This window comes from Thermobia domestica, chromosome 10 (genome assembly GCF_964235325.1).
Source record: "Thermobia domestica chromosome 10, izTheDome1.hap1.1, whole genome shotgun sequence".
Taxonomy (NCBI): domain Eukaryota; kingdom Metazoa; phylum Arthropoda; class Insecta; order Zygentoma; family Lepismatidae; genus Thermobia; species Thermobia domestica.
The window spans coordinates 44,322,291-44,342,458 of record NC_137463.1 but is presented as its reverse complement, the minus strand read 5'-3'; the positions used below and the strand labels follow the sequence as shown (position 1 = coordinate 44,342,458).

General features: G+C 34.6%; 1 protein-coding gene across 1 annotated transcript in view; it reads right to left on the bottom strand.

Moving 5' to 3' along the window:
* FAM21 (Family with sequence similarity 21) overlaps nt 1–19,390 on the bottom strand; it is a 77,225-nt gene extending 57,835 nt beyond the window's left edge. The window contains exons 1-4 of the mRNA XM_081728082.1: nt 19,210–19,390; nt 10,423–10,548; nt 4,622–4,816; nt 1,625–1,767 (exon numbers count right to left, since the gene is read on the bottom strand). Of these exons, the coding sequence (XP_081584208.1) occupies nt 1,625–1,767; nt 4,622–4,816; nt 10,423–10,548; nt 19,210–19,212 (467 nt within the window). The 5' untranslated portion in view covers nt 19,213–19,390. The remainder of the gene's footprint in view (nt 1–1,624; nt 1,768–4,621; nt 4,817–10,422; nt 10,549–19,209) is intronic.
* Nucleotides 19,391–20,168: the final 778 nt, after the last annotated feature.

Sequence of the window (20,168 nt, the reverse complement as noted above, 5' to 3'; positions counted from 1 at the left end):
TTTCGGTAGATTTAAGGAGTCATATCTCGGGAACTGTACGTTATAGAGAGATGATATTTTGCGAGAAACAGAACAAGGTGCGGGTAAAAAGATTTATATAGAAACAATCACAGATATCCTTGCTGCTCCATCTCTCCGTTCTTTTTAAGTTCGTTCTGGCAATGCTCTTGGACCATTCTTAACTGGTTAATTATGGACTTCCATTCCTTGTTTAACGAACATTTATCTATGTTAAGCTTTGGATTTTTAAGGAAAATAAACATTTTTTTAAAAGCAAGCCTTTCTATTTCATTTCTGGCTCCAAATAAAATCCCTGTACCTGGAATATTGTAATGTTTGTTTTAGATGTTTCGAAACACCTGAAACTGGGTGTTCTGCTTTAGCATCTCTGAGATGTTCTTTGACTCGTATTTTTCAGTTTCGTTTCTCTCACGCCTATATAACACTCTAAGCAATTGCACTTTATCTGGTAAATAATGATTTTAATTTAGGTCGATGTAATAGCTGTTAAATTGCATATTCTTTTCTTTTTTGGGGAGGGAGGGGGATTTGCAATGTTTTGCAAAATCATACTAAGTAAAAGTCTTAATTAATAAAGTCCTCAATCTGGGAGTTTCTGTTAAATAAACCCTACTTAACAATCATTATATACACAACCATTAACCACCTTAATATTAGCTGTTTTACAAACGCACAATTCTAAACAAAGACAGGAAAAATTAACTTCTTAATTTGCTTTCTTCTCTTTTAAGTTGATAATGCACCTTACATGATACGCGCCATAATTGGTACCCTAATTCATTGTTGAATTCATGGAGGAATAGTCTGTTCGCTTCCTCACTTGCCGATTGGTTGTCAAATCTATTGAGCAACAAGCAAAACGAACAGTTTTCTGGATTTTTACACTTAATTCCTCAAATTTCGACTGAGCAGATAGTAATATGTATACTGCATACTAAAGCATTCTCAATCAAAATATCAATATTGATTAATTGTCTCCAGGTATAACTGATAACGGATAGCAGGTTAATTGGAACTTGAGGCATATAAAGTACGGGGCAGCTTCATTAAAGATTCCTCCTGACCTAGTTCAGTTAATACAGAATATTGACACTTTACATGTGTACTGATACACATTTCTGTATTTCATCCTTTAACTCCTAAGATTTTCTGTTTTTACAAACACTGCGTCGCTTTGTTGCGGGCAGTCATTCGGATTAGTCGCTGTGCGTTGAGCTCACATATTGCATCGCAATGCTCCAGTCTATATGACTGTTATTGCCAAGGCTGCAATGTAAATCTGGACTGTAGAGTGGGTGCTGAACATTTTCGAAGGCCTCAGTCTTTCACCGTAGCTTTGACAATAACAGTCGTGTGGACTGGAGCACTGTCATGCAGAATGCGGGAACAACGCACAGCGACTGATTCAAATAAATGCCTCCAACTAATTGACGCAGCTACACAATTGAAACTGATACACTATTTTTTCCATAGATGGCACCAGTGGCGCGATATTTCAGTGCCGGGCTGAAAACTTTTGGAAATATCCTCGTATTTTTGAACTCATGCACTCCACCAGATAACACAAGAAAAATTCAATCTATTGTTTTACAAAGTATCTCACCTTACAGGGCTTTCTTCATCCTCGCTATCACTTGCTATCACTTCTACTTGGTCAAACATTGTGTCTAACACTGACATCCCCACTGTTAAAGCTTCTTTTACTTTGGCTACTACTTCAGCCTCATGCTCTTCCTTAGTTTTCGTCTGAAACAGGAGAGATAACGGAATCTGAAATGGTTCTAATATGATAGCTTATGTCAGGATATTAATTGAAAATATATCTGTAATATTGTAATTTGGGCCAATATGCGCATACGGGAAAATGCGCAGTACTATGATTAATTCGTAATTGGCAACATTCGTCAATATGGTGAGTGTGGTATACGAAAAAGCTTAGTAGAAGTACTGTTGTAAAAAAGAAATAAAATTTTAAGGGTAAATAGAACAAAACAAATCGAATTTGTGTTTCCGTAGAATTTGATGTAAGTACAAGATATTGTACAAATGATTACTAGAAAAAAGTTTATAATTAATTAAGCTAATTGAGAGGCATGCGTATCAAGTACTAAGCCCGGTGTGTGCTGTGTGCTTAGTTCAAATGGCATTGATAAGACCATTGTGTTAGTGGGCGTTTATTTCCCATATATGTGCAATGAAATGAAATTTTTCAGTTTTATGTTCCACAGTTATGTCGGGTAGGTTATCGAATGTAAAAAAAATAAATCTTTCAGTTTTACGTCTCATGATTATACCGGCTAGGCTAAAGGAGATTGTGATGATGAGAAATGAATGCAACGGTGAAATGAATAAAGTGGGAGGAAACGAGAAAACCCCGAGAAAACTCTCTCACACACAGTGTTTGTTTACACAAAACCAACTTTACGCAAGCTATGATCGAACCAGGGACCCCACGCACCACAGGTGAACATTCTACCACTGAGCCACCACGGATGACGTTGTCTGCTGCAAACTGAAATGGCCTGGAATCGAACGAGGTACTGGTACTCTTCACATAGATCAGTACTTGCAATTAAGTCATATTTTTAAAAAGATTAGTATGTCTGTCCAAAAGGAAAGTCAATATTCTCCCTCATGGCTTGGTGGTATTTACGAGTACCAAGAAAGATTTTAAGCTTTGTATCACCATTGAGGTCAACAGGCATTTACCTTTTCAAAGTCTATGACTATAAAGAAAAGGTGTATTGCAGTAAGTAAAAGTACATTTCTTTCTACGTTTCAACCCTTTCTTGCAAGCCTGTATGTTGCAAAACATTGTATTTGTCAATTGAATGAAACCTGATGAAGCAAAAAAAGTATTTAGATCAAGTAAGTAGGGACAGCGATCACTAAAACCTACATGTGTGACTATCTCTGCATACAACTTTTGGATCCCAAGTTCACGAACAAGGTCCGGCTATGTTTCAAGTTACTTCTGTATGTATTGTTTCATCTCATTATCGTTTTCGAGCCTTCTCTTAGGATTGTTTAAAAGGAGACAAGTATACGAAAATAAATTTCACGTGCGTTGGTTTGCTACTACTATGCTGCAGTTAGCTACCGGTTGCCCACCGTGATAATATTGAAGTTTTCAGAATTTATAGTTTGCAAATTATAAACCAGCGTCCGTTTGATCTCTCTGATGACATTTCTTAAGCCACACAAATTTTCAATACTTCTTACTTTCTGATTTCTTTTGGCGCTGAACAATGGTTAACATTACGAGTTAAACACGACAAATAGTATAAAATGTTACAGAATTTAATTTTACGCAACTACATATACATGATGAAATAAAAATTTGTTTACTTTTCTTGTTGCTCAGATTTACTTCCTTTTCATATTATATTTACCCTACCTTTCTTGGTGTGAGCATCTTCGAAGGAATGAAATTCCTTGGGATACAAATTGATTTTTTACACATCTTGAATGGTTTCTAATTCTACAAGGTAAGTACATTTTCTTAAAATTGGATTCAACATTGTGTAGAAAACAAATCTGTTACTTGGAATCAAATGGTATTAAATTGGAAGAACGCTATTCATATTGTTCGTAGTGGCGGTTTTATATATATATATATATTTCACTTTTAACAACAAATTTATATGCTACACAATGTTATGTCTAATATAAAGAAAAGAAAAAAACTTGCACACAAAAGGAGTAAATCCTCAAGTTTTAACCCAAGAAATTTCGTTCCTTCGAAGATGCCCATAGCACGGAAAATGAACAATATATATTAGGAACAGAAAATAAATCCACACAACAAGAAAGACAAATCTATGGAGGTCACTCTAAGTTTAGAAATAAAAATACCTGTGATCATGGTCGTATTCTCAACGCTTTTAGAGCTAAAGATTATTAACCATTTTTGACCTTATGTAGTATGAAAGTATTTTATTTATTGCTCATTCTATAGTTATTCTATAGAGGTGAAATATAGTGCATTTGAGCAGTGATGGAATGGTCTTTCCAAAGGTATACAGCATATGACAGGTGTCTCTGGCAAGGAAGTTACTGAGGGAAATTGGATCGCGTCCCTCAAAAATGTCCATTCTCAAGATTATTTAAGGGAATTTGATGGCAACACTGTCAAAGCTATATTTGAACTTTTGGAAGATATGTTTTACTTATTTATTTACGAAATTACTTAGGAGGCAAGCCTATTACAAAAAAAACATCTAGATGTTATACCTCAAGCAGCTCATTAACAGAGGGTAGAGAGTAAAGAGAAACAGAAAAGTAATATGAAGGGAAGGAAGGGAGGTCCCATAATGTTACTGTCAGTTATTTTGAATGTTACGTTGAAAGAAGTTTAACCAGGCCAATGCATAAGTGGGGTTTTCCCTTACATAAACAAACAGTTGAGCTTATTCAAAAACACAGTATAACATGAAAACTGCATTCGAGTATCTTTAATAAATACGAAAAATTGGTTCAGTAGTTCAGCAGCAAGGCTAAATGAGACGTAAATATACAGCTTAACGTGGGATCCGATGTCCGATCCATATGAGCTCACGCCAACAATTAATCTTGAAAAGTAAATAACCTGTTTCAGTACCTTAGTGTCTGTTTTGTTCTCTTCTTGAGGTGTTTCCTTTTCCTCATCATCGTAAACTCTGTTTTCTACAAACTGGGTATTAGAGAGCATGAGAAACATATTGGTCACGTTATGCACTTCAGTTGTTGCGGCTTTTACTTCCGCCATCACGGAATCCAGAGCAACTTCTGTAGTGTGGGTTTGCTGCAGCAAATTCTGAAAATAAAACATAAACAGAATGCAGTTCATTCCATAATTAATTCAACGCTAATCAATTTCAAGTAATAATTAGTTATTCCCCCAAGCCTTCAACTAATCTGTAAATTGCTTGCACCCTAGTGACATCTCTTGGCGTCAGGTAAGAGGAAGTGCAGCTAATGACAACTATTAGCTAGTCTGATGTGAACTGTTGCCGAAGTTAGCGTGACTGTTTATAATAAAGAATAAGAATATTTATAAATTTTCACTGGATGTGTACGCAATCCGTATCTTTTTTAACCCTACGCACACCAAGAGGATTCGCGTAACACCACACACCAAGGAAGAGTTAAAAAATAACTGACAGTGTGTGGTGTTACGCGTATCCAGTTGGTGTGCGTACACATCCACCAAGGGATTACACGTAACACCAACAGGATACGCATAACACCACACACCAAGGAAGGGTTAAAAAAAATGTCCACCACATAAATCATTATTTTCTGACCCAGAAAATGTAATATACTTCTGTTTTGTCCTTCAGTTGTCTTTATTTGTAGTTAGTACAAAATAGAGAAGTATATTACATTTTCTAGGTCAGAAAATAATGATTTATGTGGTAGACATTTTTTTTAACCCTTCCTTGGTGTGTGGTGTTATGCGTATCCTGTTGGTGTTACGTGTAATTCCTTGGTGGATGTGTACGCACACCAACTGGATACGCGTAACACCACACACTGTAGTTATTTTTTAACCCTTCCTTGGTGTGCCGTGTTACGTGTAATCCCTTGGTGTCAGGGTTGGCAAAAACCATGGTTTTTATTGAAAAAACCAAAAAACTAGGTTTTTTTGGTTGAAACCATTTTTTTTTTTTTTTTTTTTTTTTGTTTTGTTTTGTTTAAATAATTTACTCTATGTATTTATATTAGATATGGACAGAAATGAGTTTGTTTCGCCTTAGTGTTATTATGCAACAACAAGCTTATGCTGGAAGAGGTCATATAAGCTTAACGCGGAATCCAAACCGCTCCTCGGCTTCATCCAAGAAAAATTGTCCTTTTCGACACGAAACCGGGACTAATTGGTGACAAATGCGATTGCCGACTCACTCACGAAGGACTCCTGATAAAAAATATGCCGTACTGATCTTTACATAGGCCTAGTTGTTAATATAATTGTCAAGAGTCATTTCAGAAGGACAAAATGATAAACAGTTACACAAGTAAAAACATTATACAATTATATATAAATCGGGAAAATCCTGTTATTACTTTAAATGTATTTGTATGTAAAATTTTAAGGTCAACGTATCATAATCACTACGCTAAAACTGAGGTATTAAATTACAAATTTGGTATGTAGATATCATTCAATAAAATTAAAACAAAGTCAAATCCAAGCTGTTGTTGGAAGCTACGTAGGCAGTTGATAAATTTTGCCAATTTCTATCAATATATTTAAGCAACCTTGGCTTCTTTACCACACACAAAAAAAGGCATTTATTCAAGTAGAAATATATAATTTGGTTTCATTTTGTATGTTTAAGCTTAACATCCTTATGAAATACCAAGGTTATCACGGAGAAGACTTTTGCTTAGAGGGACACCTCGAATCGCTACTTGGTTTACCAAGGTTTAAACCAGCCAACCCTGCTTGGTGTACGTACGGTTCCACTTTTAATATCATCACTCTGAAATCAACATGTCTTTTCCGTTTAGGTGTACGACATTTTGCATCAGCTGTACCATTAGTGACGCCTAGTGTCAGAATCTTCAACTTTAACTGGAAATAACCTCATGCATATTATGGTAACACATTACACGAAATGAGGGTACTTTATGTTCACCGCGATTTTATTATTAGTATTTTCTTGAATCTAAAAGTATTGAATAACAGAAAATAAAATTTATATTATTTTTGACACAAAACCTGAGTTATGACATCATACTAAAGAAACATCCGTAAAAATTATTCTTATCTTACTAAAAGTGTGGACAATTTTTATCCAACCTTCGTATTATAAATAGGATAATAATAACTAATCTTTCTTATATGCTCTGGGATCTATCAGGCCAATTGTCATTGCACCGTATCTTACATTAAGGTGACTTCAAGAAACATAAGAACCAGAATAAAAGAAGATACAAGAGACGTAAACGATCAGCATTTTCATGTTTTCGGCTCCTCAAAACAAATAGATATAGCCAAACACAACTTAAAGGTAAGAACTATTAGAAAAATATTACTAGTAGAAAGAAGGGTATTCGATTCTTATTACAGGCAAAAACATCCAACGTTAAATTCGAATGAGAGCAATCACGGCGCGAATTGGGACATAGTTATCCAGAGCTCCACTATAAACGCACATTTCAATGACTTTCAAACTGTATAGGTCACAGAATTTTTCCAATAAGACACAGAGGTAACTTCTTAATGAGTTTTAAGAAAAGGCACCTGAAAAGAAATGAAATATTTCGAATTGTACATGAACTAGTGTGTACAGGTGGTCATCAATAGTATATACTTTTCTTTCAAAGAAGTAAGAATAATAACGTAAACATCTTTATGAAGTCGCTAGCTGGTACTGGTAGCACAATTGGTTGCCGAAATCATAAGAGAAACTAATCATCCGATTAGGATTTCCAGGGTACACATAAAAGATTAGTAGTTGAGAAAATGTTAGTAGTAGACAATGTTAGTAAGATTAATAGTACACAATCTTAACAAAATGTTCCATGCTTTATGTTAAATAATAATTGAAAATGAAATGAAATCTTTAAGTATACATCCCACGTTTATGCCGGCTAGGCTAAAGAAGACGGCGATGATTAGAAATGAAGGAAATGGTGGAATGAAGAAAGTGAGAGGAAACGGGAGAACCTGGAGAAAACTCATGCACACGGTGCTTGTCCACCACAAAGCTCACTTGGCGCGAGCTGGAATCGAACCAAGGCGCTTACGCACCAGAGGTGAACGCTCTACCACTGAGCCACTGCAGCTCCCTAATAATAATAATAATTTAGAAACAATACGCAGATGAAACAACTCAAAATCCTACAATTAATTTTACGAGTTATATTATACAGGACCTATTTCATCATTCCTTGAATCAAAATATATGGCTAATTAGTTTTAGACCAAAGATAAAGAAGAATCAAGTTTGAAATTATACAGTTGTTCGTTAGAAGTTCATGGGTTTTCTCTAAATTGTCACAAAATTGAAAGTGACTATGTTTGTGACTCTTAATCTCTTGAACCACCCGACCGATCTCAATCAAATTTTCAACATAAATGAGATTCGGGCCTGAGAGTGTTTTCATCTATTCACTGGTGAAACTTAGGGGAGAAGGACGAGAGAGATATATAAAAAATAAATAAAACTTAATAAGTCTTGAACCGAAAGACGAATCTCGATCAAATTTTCAATATAGATGACGTTCGTGCCTGGGATGTTTTTTAATCATTTCACTTTGACGGAGCAACGTAGGAGAGGAGGAAAAGGGGAAGATACACAAAAATCAATATATATAAAAACAAAAGTGACAGTTCGTAAACTAATAACTCTTGAACTACAAGACCGATCTCAATCAAATTTTTAACATAAATGAGGTTCGAACCTAGGAAGGTTTCTATCATTTCACTTTGACGATAGATCTTAGGGGAAGGGGCGACCGACCGATCTCTGTCTCACTTTCAACATAGATAAGGTTCGGGCTTGGAATGTTTTCGTTATTTCACTTTTACGGTGCAACGTAGGGAAGGGGCAAGGTGGAGATGTATGTTATAAAATAAAATAGAAGTGACTGTCTTTGTGACTTCATCATGCTTAAACCACTCGACTGATCTTAATCAAATTTTTAACATAGATGAGGTTTTTATCATATCATTTTGACGGTAGAGCTTAGGGGAGGGGAGGATATATATATATAAAACTTAATAACTCTTGAACCACTCGACAGATCTCGACCAAATTTTCAACATAGATGACTTACGAGCCTAGGAAAATTTTTATCATTTAACTTTGACGGTGCAACGTAGGGGAGGGGGAAGATACGTGTATATGTAAAAAATAAAAATGAAAGTGATTGTCATTGTGACTTCATTACTCTCGAACTACCCGACCGCTCTCGATCAAATTTTCGATATAGATGATTTTTGAGCTTGGGATGGTATTTATGTATTCAATTTGTCGATAGAACTTAAGGGAGGGGAATGGGAGGTGTATATATATATATCTATATATAAACTTAATAAGTCTTGCATCTCCGGACCAATCTCGATCAAATTTTCAATCTAGATGAAGTTCGAACCTGAGATGTTTTTTGTCATATCACTCTGACGGTGTAATTTAAGGGAGGGAAAGGGGAAGAAACATTTAAAAATGATCGAAAATGACCTATATTAGTGCCGAATCGATAGATTTCTTTTTCCGGTCACTGAAATAAACAGTGATAATTTTGATGCCGTTTAAATCCAAATTCAGCCCCGTAACTTAGGCGATGGGGAAGATATAAAAAATGATCGAAATGATCAATATCAGTGTCGAATCCATAGTTCTCGGGGTCGTAGAGATGAACAATGACACTTATGATGCCGTGCCCCGCAACATAGGTAGGGGAGGGTGTATATAAAGATCATCGAAAATGACCGATATCAAAGAGCGCTTTAGTAACAGTAAAAAGTGACTAACTAACGGAACATATTACTTTTTTTTTCAATTTAACTTAGCGGAGCGGGTATTGATGCTAGTAATATCTAAATAATTCAGTGAAATATATTGTTCTAAATATAAGTTCACTGGAATTTAATTTTAGGATTAATTTGGAATATCTAGAATAACTACTTAGTATACTTGCAAAAGACAACCGCCTGAATTACTTAGGTATCATTTCTATAGAAAAGTGTCAAATTTGTGCCAAAAATTTACAGAAAACCCACCGCTAGTAATTCAGATATAAGTCTTCAGAATGATGTTCTTAGCTTCAGACTTACACAAATAAATTAATATTATATGCAAATCAGGTAAGAAAAACTATTATTATATTTGTATCTTAAAAAAGCATAAACAAAAGGTCAAAGAACAAAGATAAGTGCAAACACCCTCCTCTCACACTCTCCTTGAACATCAATGTTGCCTCAGTTTAAGAAAATTCTTGCTCCTCTTATTAGTAACTTCCTAGAGGAAACGACAATTCTAAATTAAGGTTTGGGAACACTGATGTTCTAGAACAGATATTTGCAACAGAAAATTATCAGGGACTAACTAATAACAAGAGCACCGATTTTTTTCTAAATTATGATTTGGCAACAATGATGTTTTTGATCAGAATACACACATGCCATGAGGGACACTGTATGAGTTTCCACTTACATTTCTTTACATATAATTATCTTGAACTCATTTTAGCTTTAGTGAAATAAATATCTGCAAAGACAAAAATAGTGTAAATTTACTCTGTAACTCAAATACCATTGATTGCAGATTCGCAAGAAATAGAGTACATTTATTGGACTGAAACTATATCAAGATACTCAGGTACTTAAATACAGGCAACTGAAATAATCTTTACTGTGTAAATAGGCAAGCAATTTCTATTACTTATTATTTTTTAAGGGGCATTTACCTGCGAAAATTCTTGCATGTGTTTCAATAATCCTGCATCTCCGGCTAAATTCCAATTTGTACTCTGCTGTCGCATTTCATCTGTTGTCCACGCTCTCTCCCAGGGTTTAGCTCTGTCACTGCTCCCCTACGAAACAAATTAAAACAATCACTGAAATGGAAAATACTATAAAACAATCACGAAAAACACAAATAAAAGCTTTTTTTATGAATTAACATCAAAACTAAAAAAAGGAAGAAAATTATGGAGAATTCTGTATTCCCACTAACAATATTGAACTAGCATTATGACACAATTAAGAAATTTATCAAGCTTAGCAGTTTTAATTGACAAGTCGATGACTTCTGGTGTGTACGAAGACATTTTAGACAGTAGCATGCTGCTGACACTATGGGAACAATTTGGGACAGGCCTCTTTCTGTATCAACACGACAATGCTCCTGTTCATACAGCACGCACTATTAAGTCGTAATTCGACAATAGTCAGGTGGAAATGCTAATCTGGCCGGCCCAAAGCTCCGTACTAAACTCTATAGAACATCTTAGGTATGAATTAGAGCATCGATTGCGTTCCTGACGCACCCGACCAATAACCAAACGTGCACTGTTCAACGTGCTACAGGAGGAATGGAGCACAATTCCGCAAACAGTGTACCAGAACTTAATGGCTAACCTACTCCGAAGAGTAAACGTTGTAATTCAAGCAAAAGGAGGCTTGACATCCTGTTAGTTATACGTCTGGTGCCTTTCGGACCAACAGTGCTGGGTGTCTGGTAACTATTGGCAACACAGTGTAAATGAAATTAAGTATTTTGTTATATGAAACACACATCCTCCATACAGGAAACTTATGTACTATTTTAATTTTCCTTTCTTACAATAGAATGTCTCTGTATTTGCTATTCTACTTTTATCTGTTGGTACACGCAAAAACAATTCTTAAATTAATTTTGAACAATCAACTTTACTTAATAATTTATGTAAGATCAAAAAAATCAAACATCTGTCCTCTGTTTTTCTAATAGCTGAAAATTCAGATTGATTACTAAATTTTGATAAGAGACATACGTACTTTGAGCAGAAACCAGTTTATATATATATATATATATATATATATATATATATATATATATTCAAGCATTTTAAACAATTTGAACTGTATGTTTTCTACTGCTTCAGAATATTTAGTGATATTTGGTGTCCAAATAGTACAACAATATTCTAATTATGACCTCAAATATGGGAAACGTAACTTTATGAATGTTGATTCTTTGTAAAAATTATGATCTAGTCTATAAATAAAGCATAGGTTTCTACTGTTACTGAATCACTACTTGTTACTAAATCAATGTGCTGAGTGAAGGTTAATCTGCTCATAAAAATAACGCCTAGATCTTTAACGGTATTTGGTTTAGATAAAGCAGTTTCATTTACTTTGTAGACAAAGTTACCAGGGTTTTCTTTCCTCATGAAGAATACTGATTTATATTTGGACAAAGGGCTAGTTTGTTTTTGTCAACATCACATTTGAACCTTCTGTAAATCCTGTTATAGCTTGCCACAATCATTAGTAAAACATAGCATTAGGAGTTTTCAGCTATCTACTTTGACGGTAGAACTTAGGGGACATAGAAAAAAAAAAAAATAAAACTTAATAACTCTTGAACCACCCAACCGATCTCGATCAAATTTTCAACATAGATGACATTCGGGCTTGGGATAATTTTTATCACTTAACTTTGAAGGTGCAACGCAGGGGAGGGGAGGCGGAGATGTAAAAAAAAAAAAAAAAAAAAATGAAAGTGAGTGTCTATGTTACTTCACTCTTGAACCAGCTGATTGATCTCGATCAAATTTTCAACATAGGAGGTTCGGGCCTGAGATGGTTTTTATCTATTCACTTTGACGATAGAACTTATGGGAGGAGGTAGGAGGGGGATATATATATATATATAACTTAACTCTTGAACCACCGGACCGATCTCGATTAAATTTTCGACCTAGATGAAGTTCGAACATGCGACGATTTTTGTCATATTGCTTTGACGATATAACTTAAAGGAAGGGAAAGACATTTACAAAAGAATGAAAATGACCGATATTAGTGTTGAATCTATAGTTTATGAGGTCACTGAAATGAACAGTGACACTTCTGATGCCATTTAAATCTAAATTCAGTCCCGCAAAAATTGTGGGATATATATATATATATATATATATATATATATATATATATATAAAATCAAAATGACCAATATCAGTATCGAATTCATACTTTTCGGGATTGCTGCGGTGAACAATGACACTTCTGATACCGTAGCCCGCAACATGGGGAGGAGAGGGGATATACAAGAATAATCGAAAATGACCAATATCATGAAGCACTTTAGTAATAGTAAAAAGTGACCGACTAACGAAACATATCACTATTTTTTCTTAATCTAACCCAGCGAGGCGGCTAATTGATGTTAGTTATTAACAACAAGAAACAAGAAAGAATCTGAATGTGGTACTTGAGAGACTCCAGACAGTGCATTGAACTGTTTAATAACATATTCTTTGTATTCATCTGATCATTTTCGTCCTGCATTCATTGATTAGACTTTAATGGGGACGTCAGCAGCGTCACGATCAACACGACTGCTCAAAACAAAACAAAAAAAAAAAAAAAAAAAAAACTAATGTAAGAAACAAAAAAATGCTGCTAACTAGACATGGAAAACGTACAAATATATAACAATAAAAATAGATAGTAATAATAGTAAAAAGAGAAAATAGATAGTAATGACAATAAATAGTAATAACAGAGACAGAAAAAAAATATAATTACAATAAATATTAAAGAAAACAATAAAAGGTCAGGAATTAACGATTGAGGCGAACCTTTCCACGGAGGCCAAGTACCGTCCACTCAGTATCCATTACTTTATCTTCAGCCATGTCAGACTTCCAAGAAACTGCAGGTGGCTTACGAACAGGTGTCGATTTCGGTCTTTTCGGGGAAAGAACCGTATCATTGAGCAGGCGTATATGATGGTTAAGTTTTAAGCCGGCAACAAAATGTGTACAGAGACGAGCTGTTGTTTGCCGAAGGCCACCACTAATAAAAACATGTGGGGTTTACTAGTCGATGTGACTGGGGTCAGGATTTCTGGACGTTTGTCGGGAACAAGATCAGTTTGAGTGGTAACGTCAAACGTCTGGGTTGCTAGAGATTTATAGGAAGTGGCTACATCAGTAACGAAGGGCACAGAAAGCAAGGAAAGAATGCTTTCTTACAAGTGACGCTTAGCATGAGCACCAGAGATCTCAGCAACTACTAGCTCATGGATACGTTTTTCACGTTGAAAGACTAAACAGCCCCCACACCAGGCAGAATGCTCGCCCTTGCAGTTAACACAAAGAGCTTGGTCGCTGAACATGGTTCCACACCATGACTATCCTGGCCGCAATTCGCACAAAGAGAAGCACCCGTGACTTGAAATTTCGTGACCTTTTCTTTACCAAACCATACATTTCCTAACACTCAAAAACTAATAACAGTACCTTTATATCTTATCTTTACTTTCAAAGGATGTTCCCTGGAGCGATAAAAACTTGGTGTCTTCTCACACCACTTTCAGTATATTTACTGTATATAATAGGTTTTGTTAGTAACTAACCAACAGTAAACATTCAGAAATCTACTCAACTTAAAATTATATATCTAAATGCACATCAACTATATCTATTGACAAATCTTTAGCAATCCTTTAAAAATGTCACACTGTAAACAGTTGTACTGATGGATTCTATCTCTCTTTTAAGTTGGCTAATATTATTTTACCCTTTTTTGAGTTTTTCGAACTCCTTCTGAACTTTTGAGTTTTTCGAACTTCCCTTCGGTCTGCTGTAACACTTCTTTTCTTCTTCTTCTTCTTCAACTATTTAAGATATTCTGCTGCCATTTTGATTTTGTTTTGTCTTTCTTCTCAAGAGCGAATTTGGGTGCGAATTAGCCCGAATTTTCATGCATGAGATAGAAGCGTGCTTTGCTTGCGATTTGGTAGCGTCTAAAGCCGACCATAGACAATTCTAGCGGTGAATTTTTACGCTTTATAGAACAAATTTTTTTAGTCTTTACTTATATTTGTACAGATAAAAAAAAATATTGACTTTTATGACCGTTTTCTGATTTCGTGACCGATAGACACCCTGAATTGGCTCTGCAAATATACAACTTTCGTTCCATTATTTTTTTTATTTTTTTTTAATGGGCTCTCATGATTTTCATTGTCACAACACATATACCAAAAACTCTGTTAACTTTTCATACTTTGTTACAACAACATTTATATCATCTAATTGCGAAAGGCAATCGCAATTAATTTTAGAAAGTTCGACATATCTCTTTTTTAAATTTGCTTTCCTAAAATCAAAATCTTACCCTATAACTTCTTTCTTATGTTTCTGATGGTAATTTACCGGAAATGAGGTAAGTATTGCCGGGTGAGTGTCTATCTTCATTAGTAACAAAGGAACATTCTTTAATTACAGAAACGTCATTAAAATTTAAGATTACTAAATCTTTAAGACCATTCACATTTTGAAGATTATTGTCGAACATTACATTATACAAAGACAAAATTACTTAGATCTTTACAATTACTTGTTGAATATAACAGTTTAAAATTAGAACAAGTTATTTCATTCATATTAAAATCTATGCAAAGGACTGTGCTCCCTATTGGAACATTACTCTCCATAAATTCGTAAAATATTTCATATATATTTGCACTTGAATCAGGAGGCATGTATACTGCACAGATAAACATATTTAGTGAAATTCCACTGAAAAGATTAGTTTTGGGAATAATGCATAACGAATTTAGTTCGTACTCGATCAAATTCTCTGCAACGGTGCTCGACAAATAGCAATGTGATTACGTTCCCTTTCTTTTCGTAGAACATACTCGTTTATTAGTACTAACAAATAATAAAATGACTTTCCCCACCTGTCCCCAATTACAAAGCAAAATTGTTCTACTTAACAAGGATTCGTTAACAATACAACTGGATAATTATACACATTTAATAAATCTGAATTAAAAAGGAAACAAAATCTTCTTTTATGGTAATTACAAATGTAGAAATCACACTTTAGTTTTATTTATTTTTGTAGTATCATAATTTGAATTAAAAGTACGACAAGCGTTTCACTTAGAAAAGGAAATTACTCAAGATTGACAACTGTTTTCTCACAACTAAACCTGGATAATAATACAAAAACGAAAAATAGTTGCTCTAAAAGAGATCAAGAAACACTTGAATTCTTCTTGCGTATCTGATGGTATATGTGACGAAGACTTATAGTATGATTATCGCATGTTACAAAAGTCCTTAAGATTTGAAACACCTTAATTTCCGTTCTTTTATATATATATATATATATATATATATATATATATATATATATATATATATATAATTAGACGTTTTAGATTCTTGTTTTTTTTTTTTTAAATAAAAATGACTTTCAGTTAACTTGATACTACTTCAGTGCTATTCGCCCGAGTACCACGGCTAAATATCATTCTCTCCCGAATAAAACAAGCTTTGTGTGCATGATGTACGAAAGAAAGGAAATTTGGGATAATATAGGGAAATATCCCTCCAAAAATACCTTTTTTGAAATTTGGTGTCTTCCTGAATTGGCCTCGATGCAGGTACCCTGACATAATATATCTTCAAAAATACCACAGCCTATACGTAATGTGTGAGTGTAAAGAAGTTTCAATGTAATATCTAGAATACTACTTAGAATGGAAAAACATCTCAATCCTGTTTGACAATACCAAATATCTAGCTATAAACATATAATATGGTTTAGCATCACACGTTTCTTGCTCTAAATAGAAAGCCAATACCTTCTAGAGTTAGTTAATTTTCTTGGGTGGCCAGCCAACTCAATACAGAATTTACGTGTCAATACAATTTATGGACCTATAGATTTTTAAAATTTAAAGAAAAATTGTGTAATATTATTTTAAAAGAACACCGTGTAAGTAATCAAAATATGTGAGAATCTTACCTCTGACGTAAGTAATAAACAACAATAAAAGTGCAATGTGCACGCATTGATGTTTAAGAAACCCATTACAAAGTGAAGTCTCATGAAGGTAGTCCTTTAGCTCGTGATATGCTACCATGAAAATGTCCGAGAAATATAAATGCTGTACGTGTTAACTCATGATAAGCAATTACAAAAGTTTCCGAGAACTGTCTCTGTGTAAACATAAAAGTACAAAACAAGTAATCTACTTATAGGTTATACGGCATACCCACCGTTGCTAACGCGCCTGCAACTTACGGACGCACACTCGAGTGGGCTTACTAGCTTTGCTCTGGCTTTAGCCGAATTAGACACACTTCTCGTTTTTAGTAGCCACGTAGCACAGATTTGTTTGTGTGCTTTTCAAACTGTCGCTTTTATGATATACCGAAAAAACACTCTATTCATACCCATAACGGTTAAGCCCTCCTAAAGCGAATCAGTACCAACTTCTAACATGAGAAACAAAATTTAAAAGCTGCTAATACATTTTCTGAAGAAAGAAGTAAATAATATAATATAATATAGATCCGCAAGCTGTATTTACACCCAGATTTACAATATGGATTCAAACTCATGTGGCATAAGAACGATTATCCTAAACCATGTGAATTTGTGGCGAACAATATCGTGTCCGTGGGTTCTCCCGTTTCCTCCAACATCTTCATAATACCTATTTCTTCACAATCATTTATTTTCATTCATCATTAGTCTCCTTTACCCAAAGAGCATAATCGTGGAAAGTTAAATATATAAACATTCTTTTCTAGTGTTCCTGTTCGCTCATACTAAGTATAATAGCACAAGGTGTTTCAACAGGCGAGTAGAGGCGGGGCTATTAGCAACCACTTTACAGGTACGAATCCATATACTATAGATACGCACCAACGTATTTTAGAATTTATTTCAGATATTACACTACTCATTACTGCAAAACTTATCTTTTATTTCTTCCCCACTGCTACCCATCCCTTTCACTACATTTGCTCCTACAGAATTTACAAATCAGGTATTCGGAGGTTGAATACCTTACATACAAATGCTGATGAAGCATACACATTAATGTTGTTATACGACTTACCCGTTTAGCGCCTATATAAATAAATAAAGTTACTTATAAACATTACTCTTCCTTCATAAACATTACCTACAAATTTTCCAAGTTGTCTCGGATTTTTAATACGCACCATAAAATCGGTGTAAGTCAAGTTTGGTTACACCACATTTTGTAAAATATACAGGTAAAATTCAATACTCTTTTGAGTTGAAATACATGTTTGTAAGAAATTTCTGTAGCCAGCAAAATGAAACAATGAGTAATACAGCTGCATTTTATGTTTATAAGTGTAGAGTTATTAGTCCAAAATAATTACAAGTGCAATACGACGGTAAATTAAATCTTTCAATTTAACGCCCCACCATTATGTGTTACGCTAACGGAGACGGTGATTAAAGCAAATGAATGATGGAAGAATGAGTGGATGAGAACGTGGGAGAAAAAGGAAGCACCTTAGAAAACCCACAAACACAATGTTGTTCACCACAAATTTACTTAGCCAGGGATCAGGAACCATGCACCAAAGGCAAGGTTCTAGAACACAGGTCCCCCTTCCCATTGAGCTGTAATAAAGACAAAACAACGTGCCCTACAGGGCTCTAACTCGCCTTCACTCCCTTACACTTGTTCGGCTATATTACGTGAATTAAATATTAAACTTTGGTACAAAAAGGAACCAATCTTGCTACTAACCGTTATGGAGAGGACCTGTGTTCTAGCACCTTCCCACACTGGCACAATCTAACATAAATTAATCTAACCTAAAAACCTAATGTGAACAGAAACTACGGAAATTTTAACATTTTTTAGAAAAAAAAAATAGCTGGACACCTTATGCTAGACACTGTCCAAGCGCTTTACCACTCTGCCCCCATTGCCCCACGAAAAAGGACTTTAGATGATATTAACTGGTGGCGTGGTATTTTTGTTCAATATACATAAGATTTATTTTTATACTACAAATGTAGCGTTACTATTGTGAAACTGCTACACAAGCGCTATGGAAACTCGTTTCACTACGAAAATACATCAGTTTTCGCTACCCTCGGTCATGTGTATACCCACCAGCTTTGCCCTGTACTGATCTGTTACCTTTGTAAGAGGTCCCTAACACAAGCTGTCTTGTGTTTCCTCTATTGTAGTTTTTATGGTATATGTCTAGATGCTGAATGCAGATCGTGAAATAACTAAGTTTTATACAATTACTCCTAGTGGACCCCTTAAATTTCATCGATGCTAACTGGGGAATTGTCATGTCACCCAGAGCAAATAGTTTGGAGAACGATAAGAAGGAAATCAGTGAAAGTATAATAATTCTTCAACAATTATTTCGAGTGGTGAACCTAAACTTGACCTGCAGGATACTGTCAATATAACTACACAAGCACATATACTAGAACACCACTTACAATATTCACATATACGATCTATGAATCTTAACAAAGTTATATATGCGACCGTAATTACCAAAAATTTCTTGAGTATTCGTTATATCAAATCCTAAGTAAACATCAACAAAAACACGTAATTACGGTCAAGAACTTGTCAATACGAAACCCTTTTGGTTGTTTTATTGATTTTGGGCTCCTTATATTTACAATTCACTATTTCTATCGATTTGATCTTTCAGTTTACTCACCATTTCGCTTTCCGAATATTCTACAAATTATCACTTAGATAAGTCAAATATTTGGGGGGTGTTTCATACCACTGGCAATGGAATTAGCACTTTTCAATTGTCTACTATTTCCTCATGGTCTCGTCCATGCGCGGTCAGTGTTGCAATTACAAAGCCGAATTGAGAGCAGGAAATCAGAACACTATGCTCATAAGCATGAAACAAATACAAGATAAAAAAGAAAGAAAGACTACTGGTCTTTGAAAATGAATTTATAATAATAATAATAATAATTAAATAATAATAATAATAATAATAATAATAATAATAATAATAATAATAATAATAAGTATGTTCTTTTGTATTCAAGATTTTCTAACTTATAAGGGATATTTATAAATGATCCTTATATAGCAACCAGGAAGTCTTGGGATCTTGACCTACCCTAAGTTTTCTTATTTTGACAAAGAAAGAATAAATGTTAAAGTAATCCATACATATATTAACTCTTTAATTGGCAAGCATTGATAGCATTACCATTAAAATATTTAGTTTATTTTTACAATTGAACTGTGACTTCCTGATCATAATTTCGTAATTTTTAAAGTACCGTAATTGCGGGCTACTTGGACCCTTAAGGGGCTACTTGGACCCATACCAAAAAAACGTTTAAAGTCCCATATGCACTGCAATAATGAGTGAGTTCAGAGTTAGATCCGTTAGATGGGATCATAATGCAGGCGTACACACATTGAAACTAGTTCTGTGGTAGGCTACGATTGAGCAGCATTGGCGAGAAAGGTCGTTGACGAAAAGAGTGTATTTATTGAGCGCCAAACTTTTATGTGTGGACACTATTTGCAAGGAAGTGGAACCAATGCTAAGTAAACACATAAGTAGTTACATATAGGTTAATGAAACTGACATGGTAAACTTTCTCATATACAATAAGATGTGTGCGTAATTGCATTATACAGTAT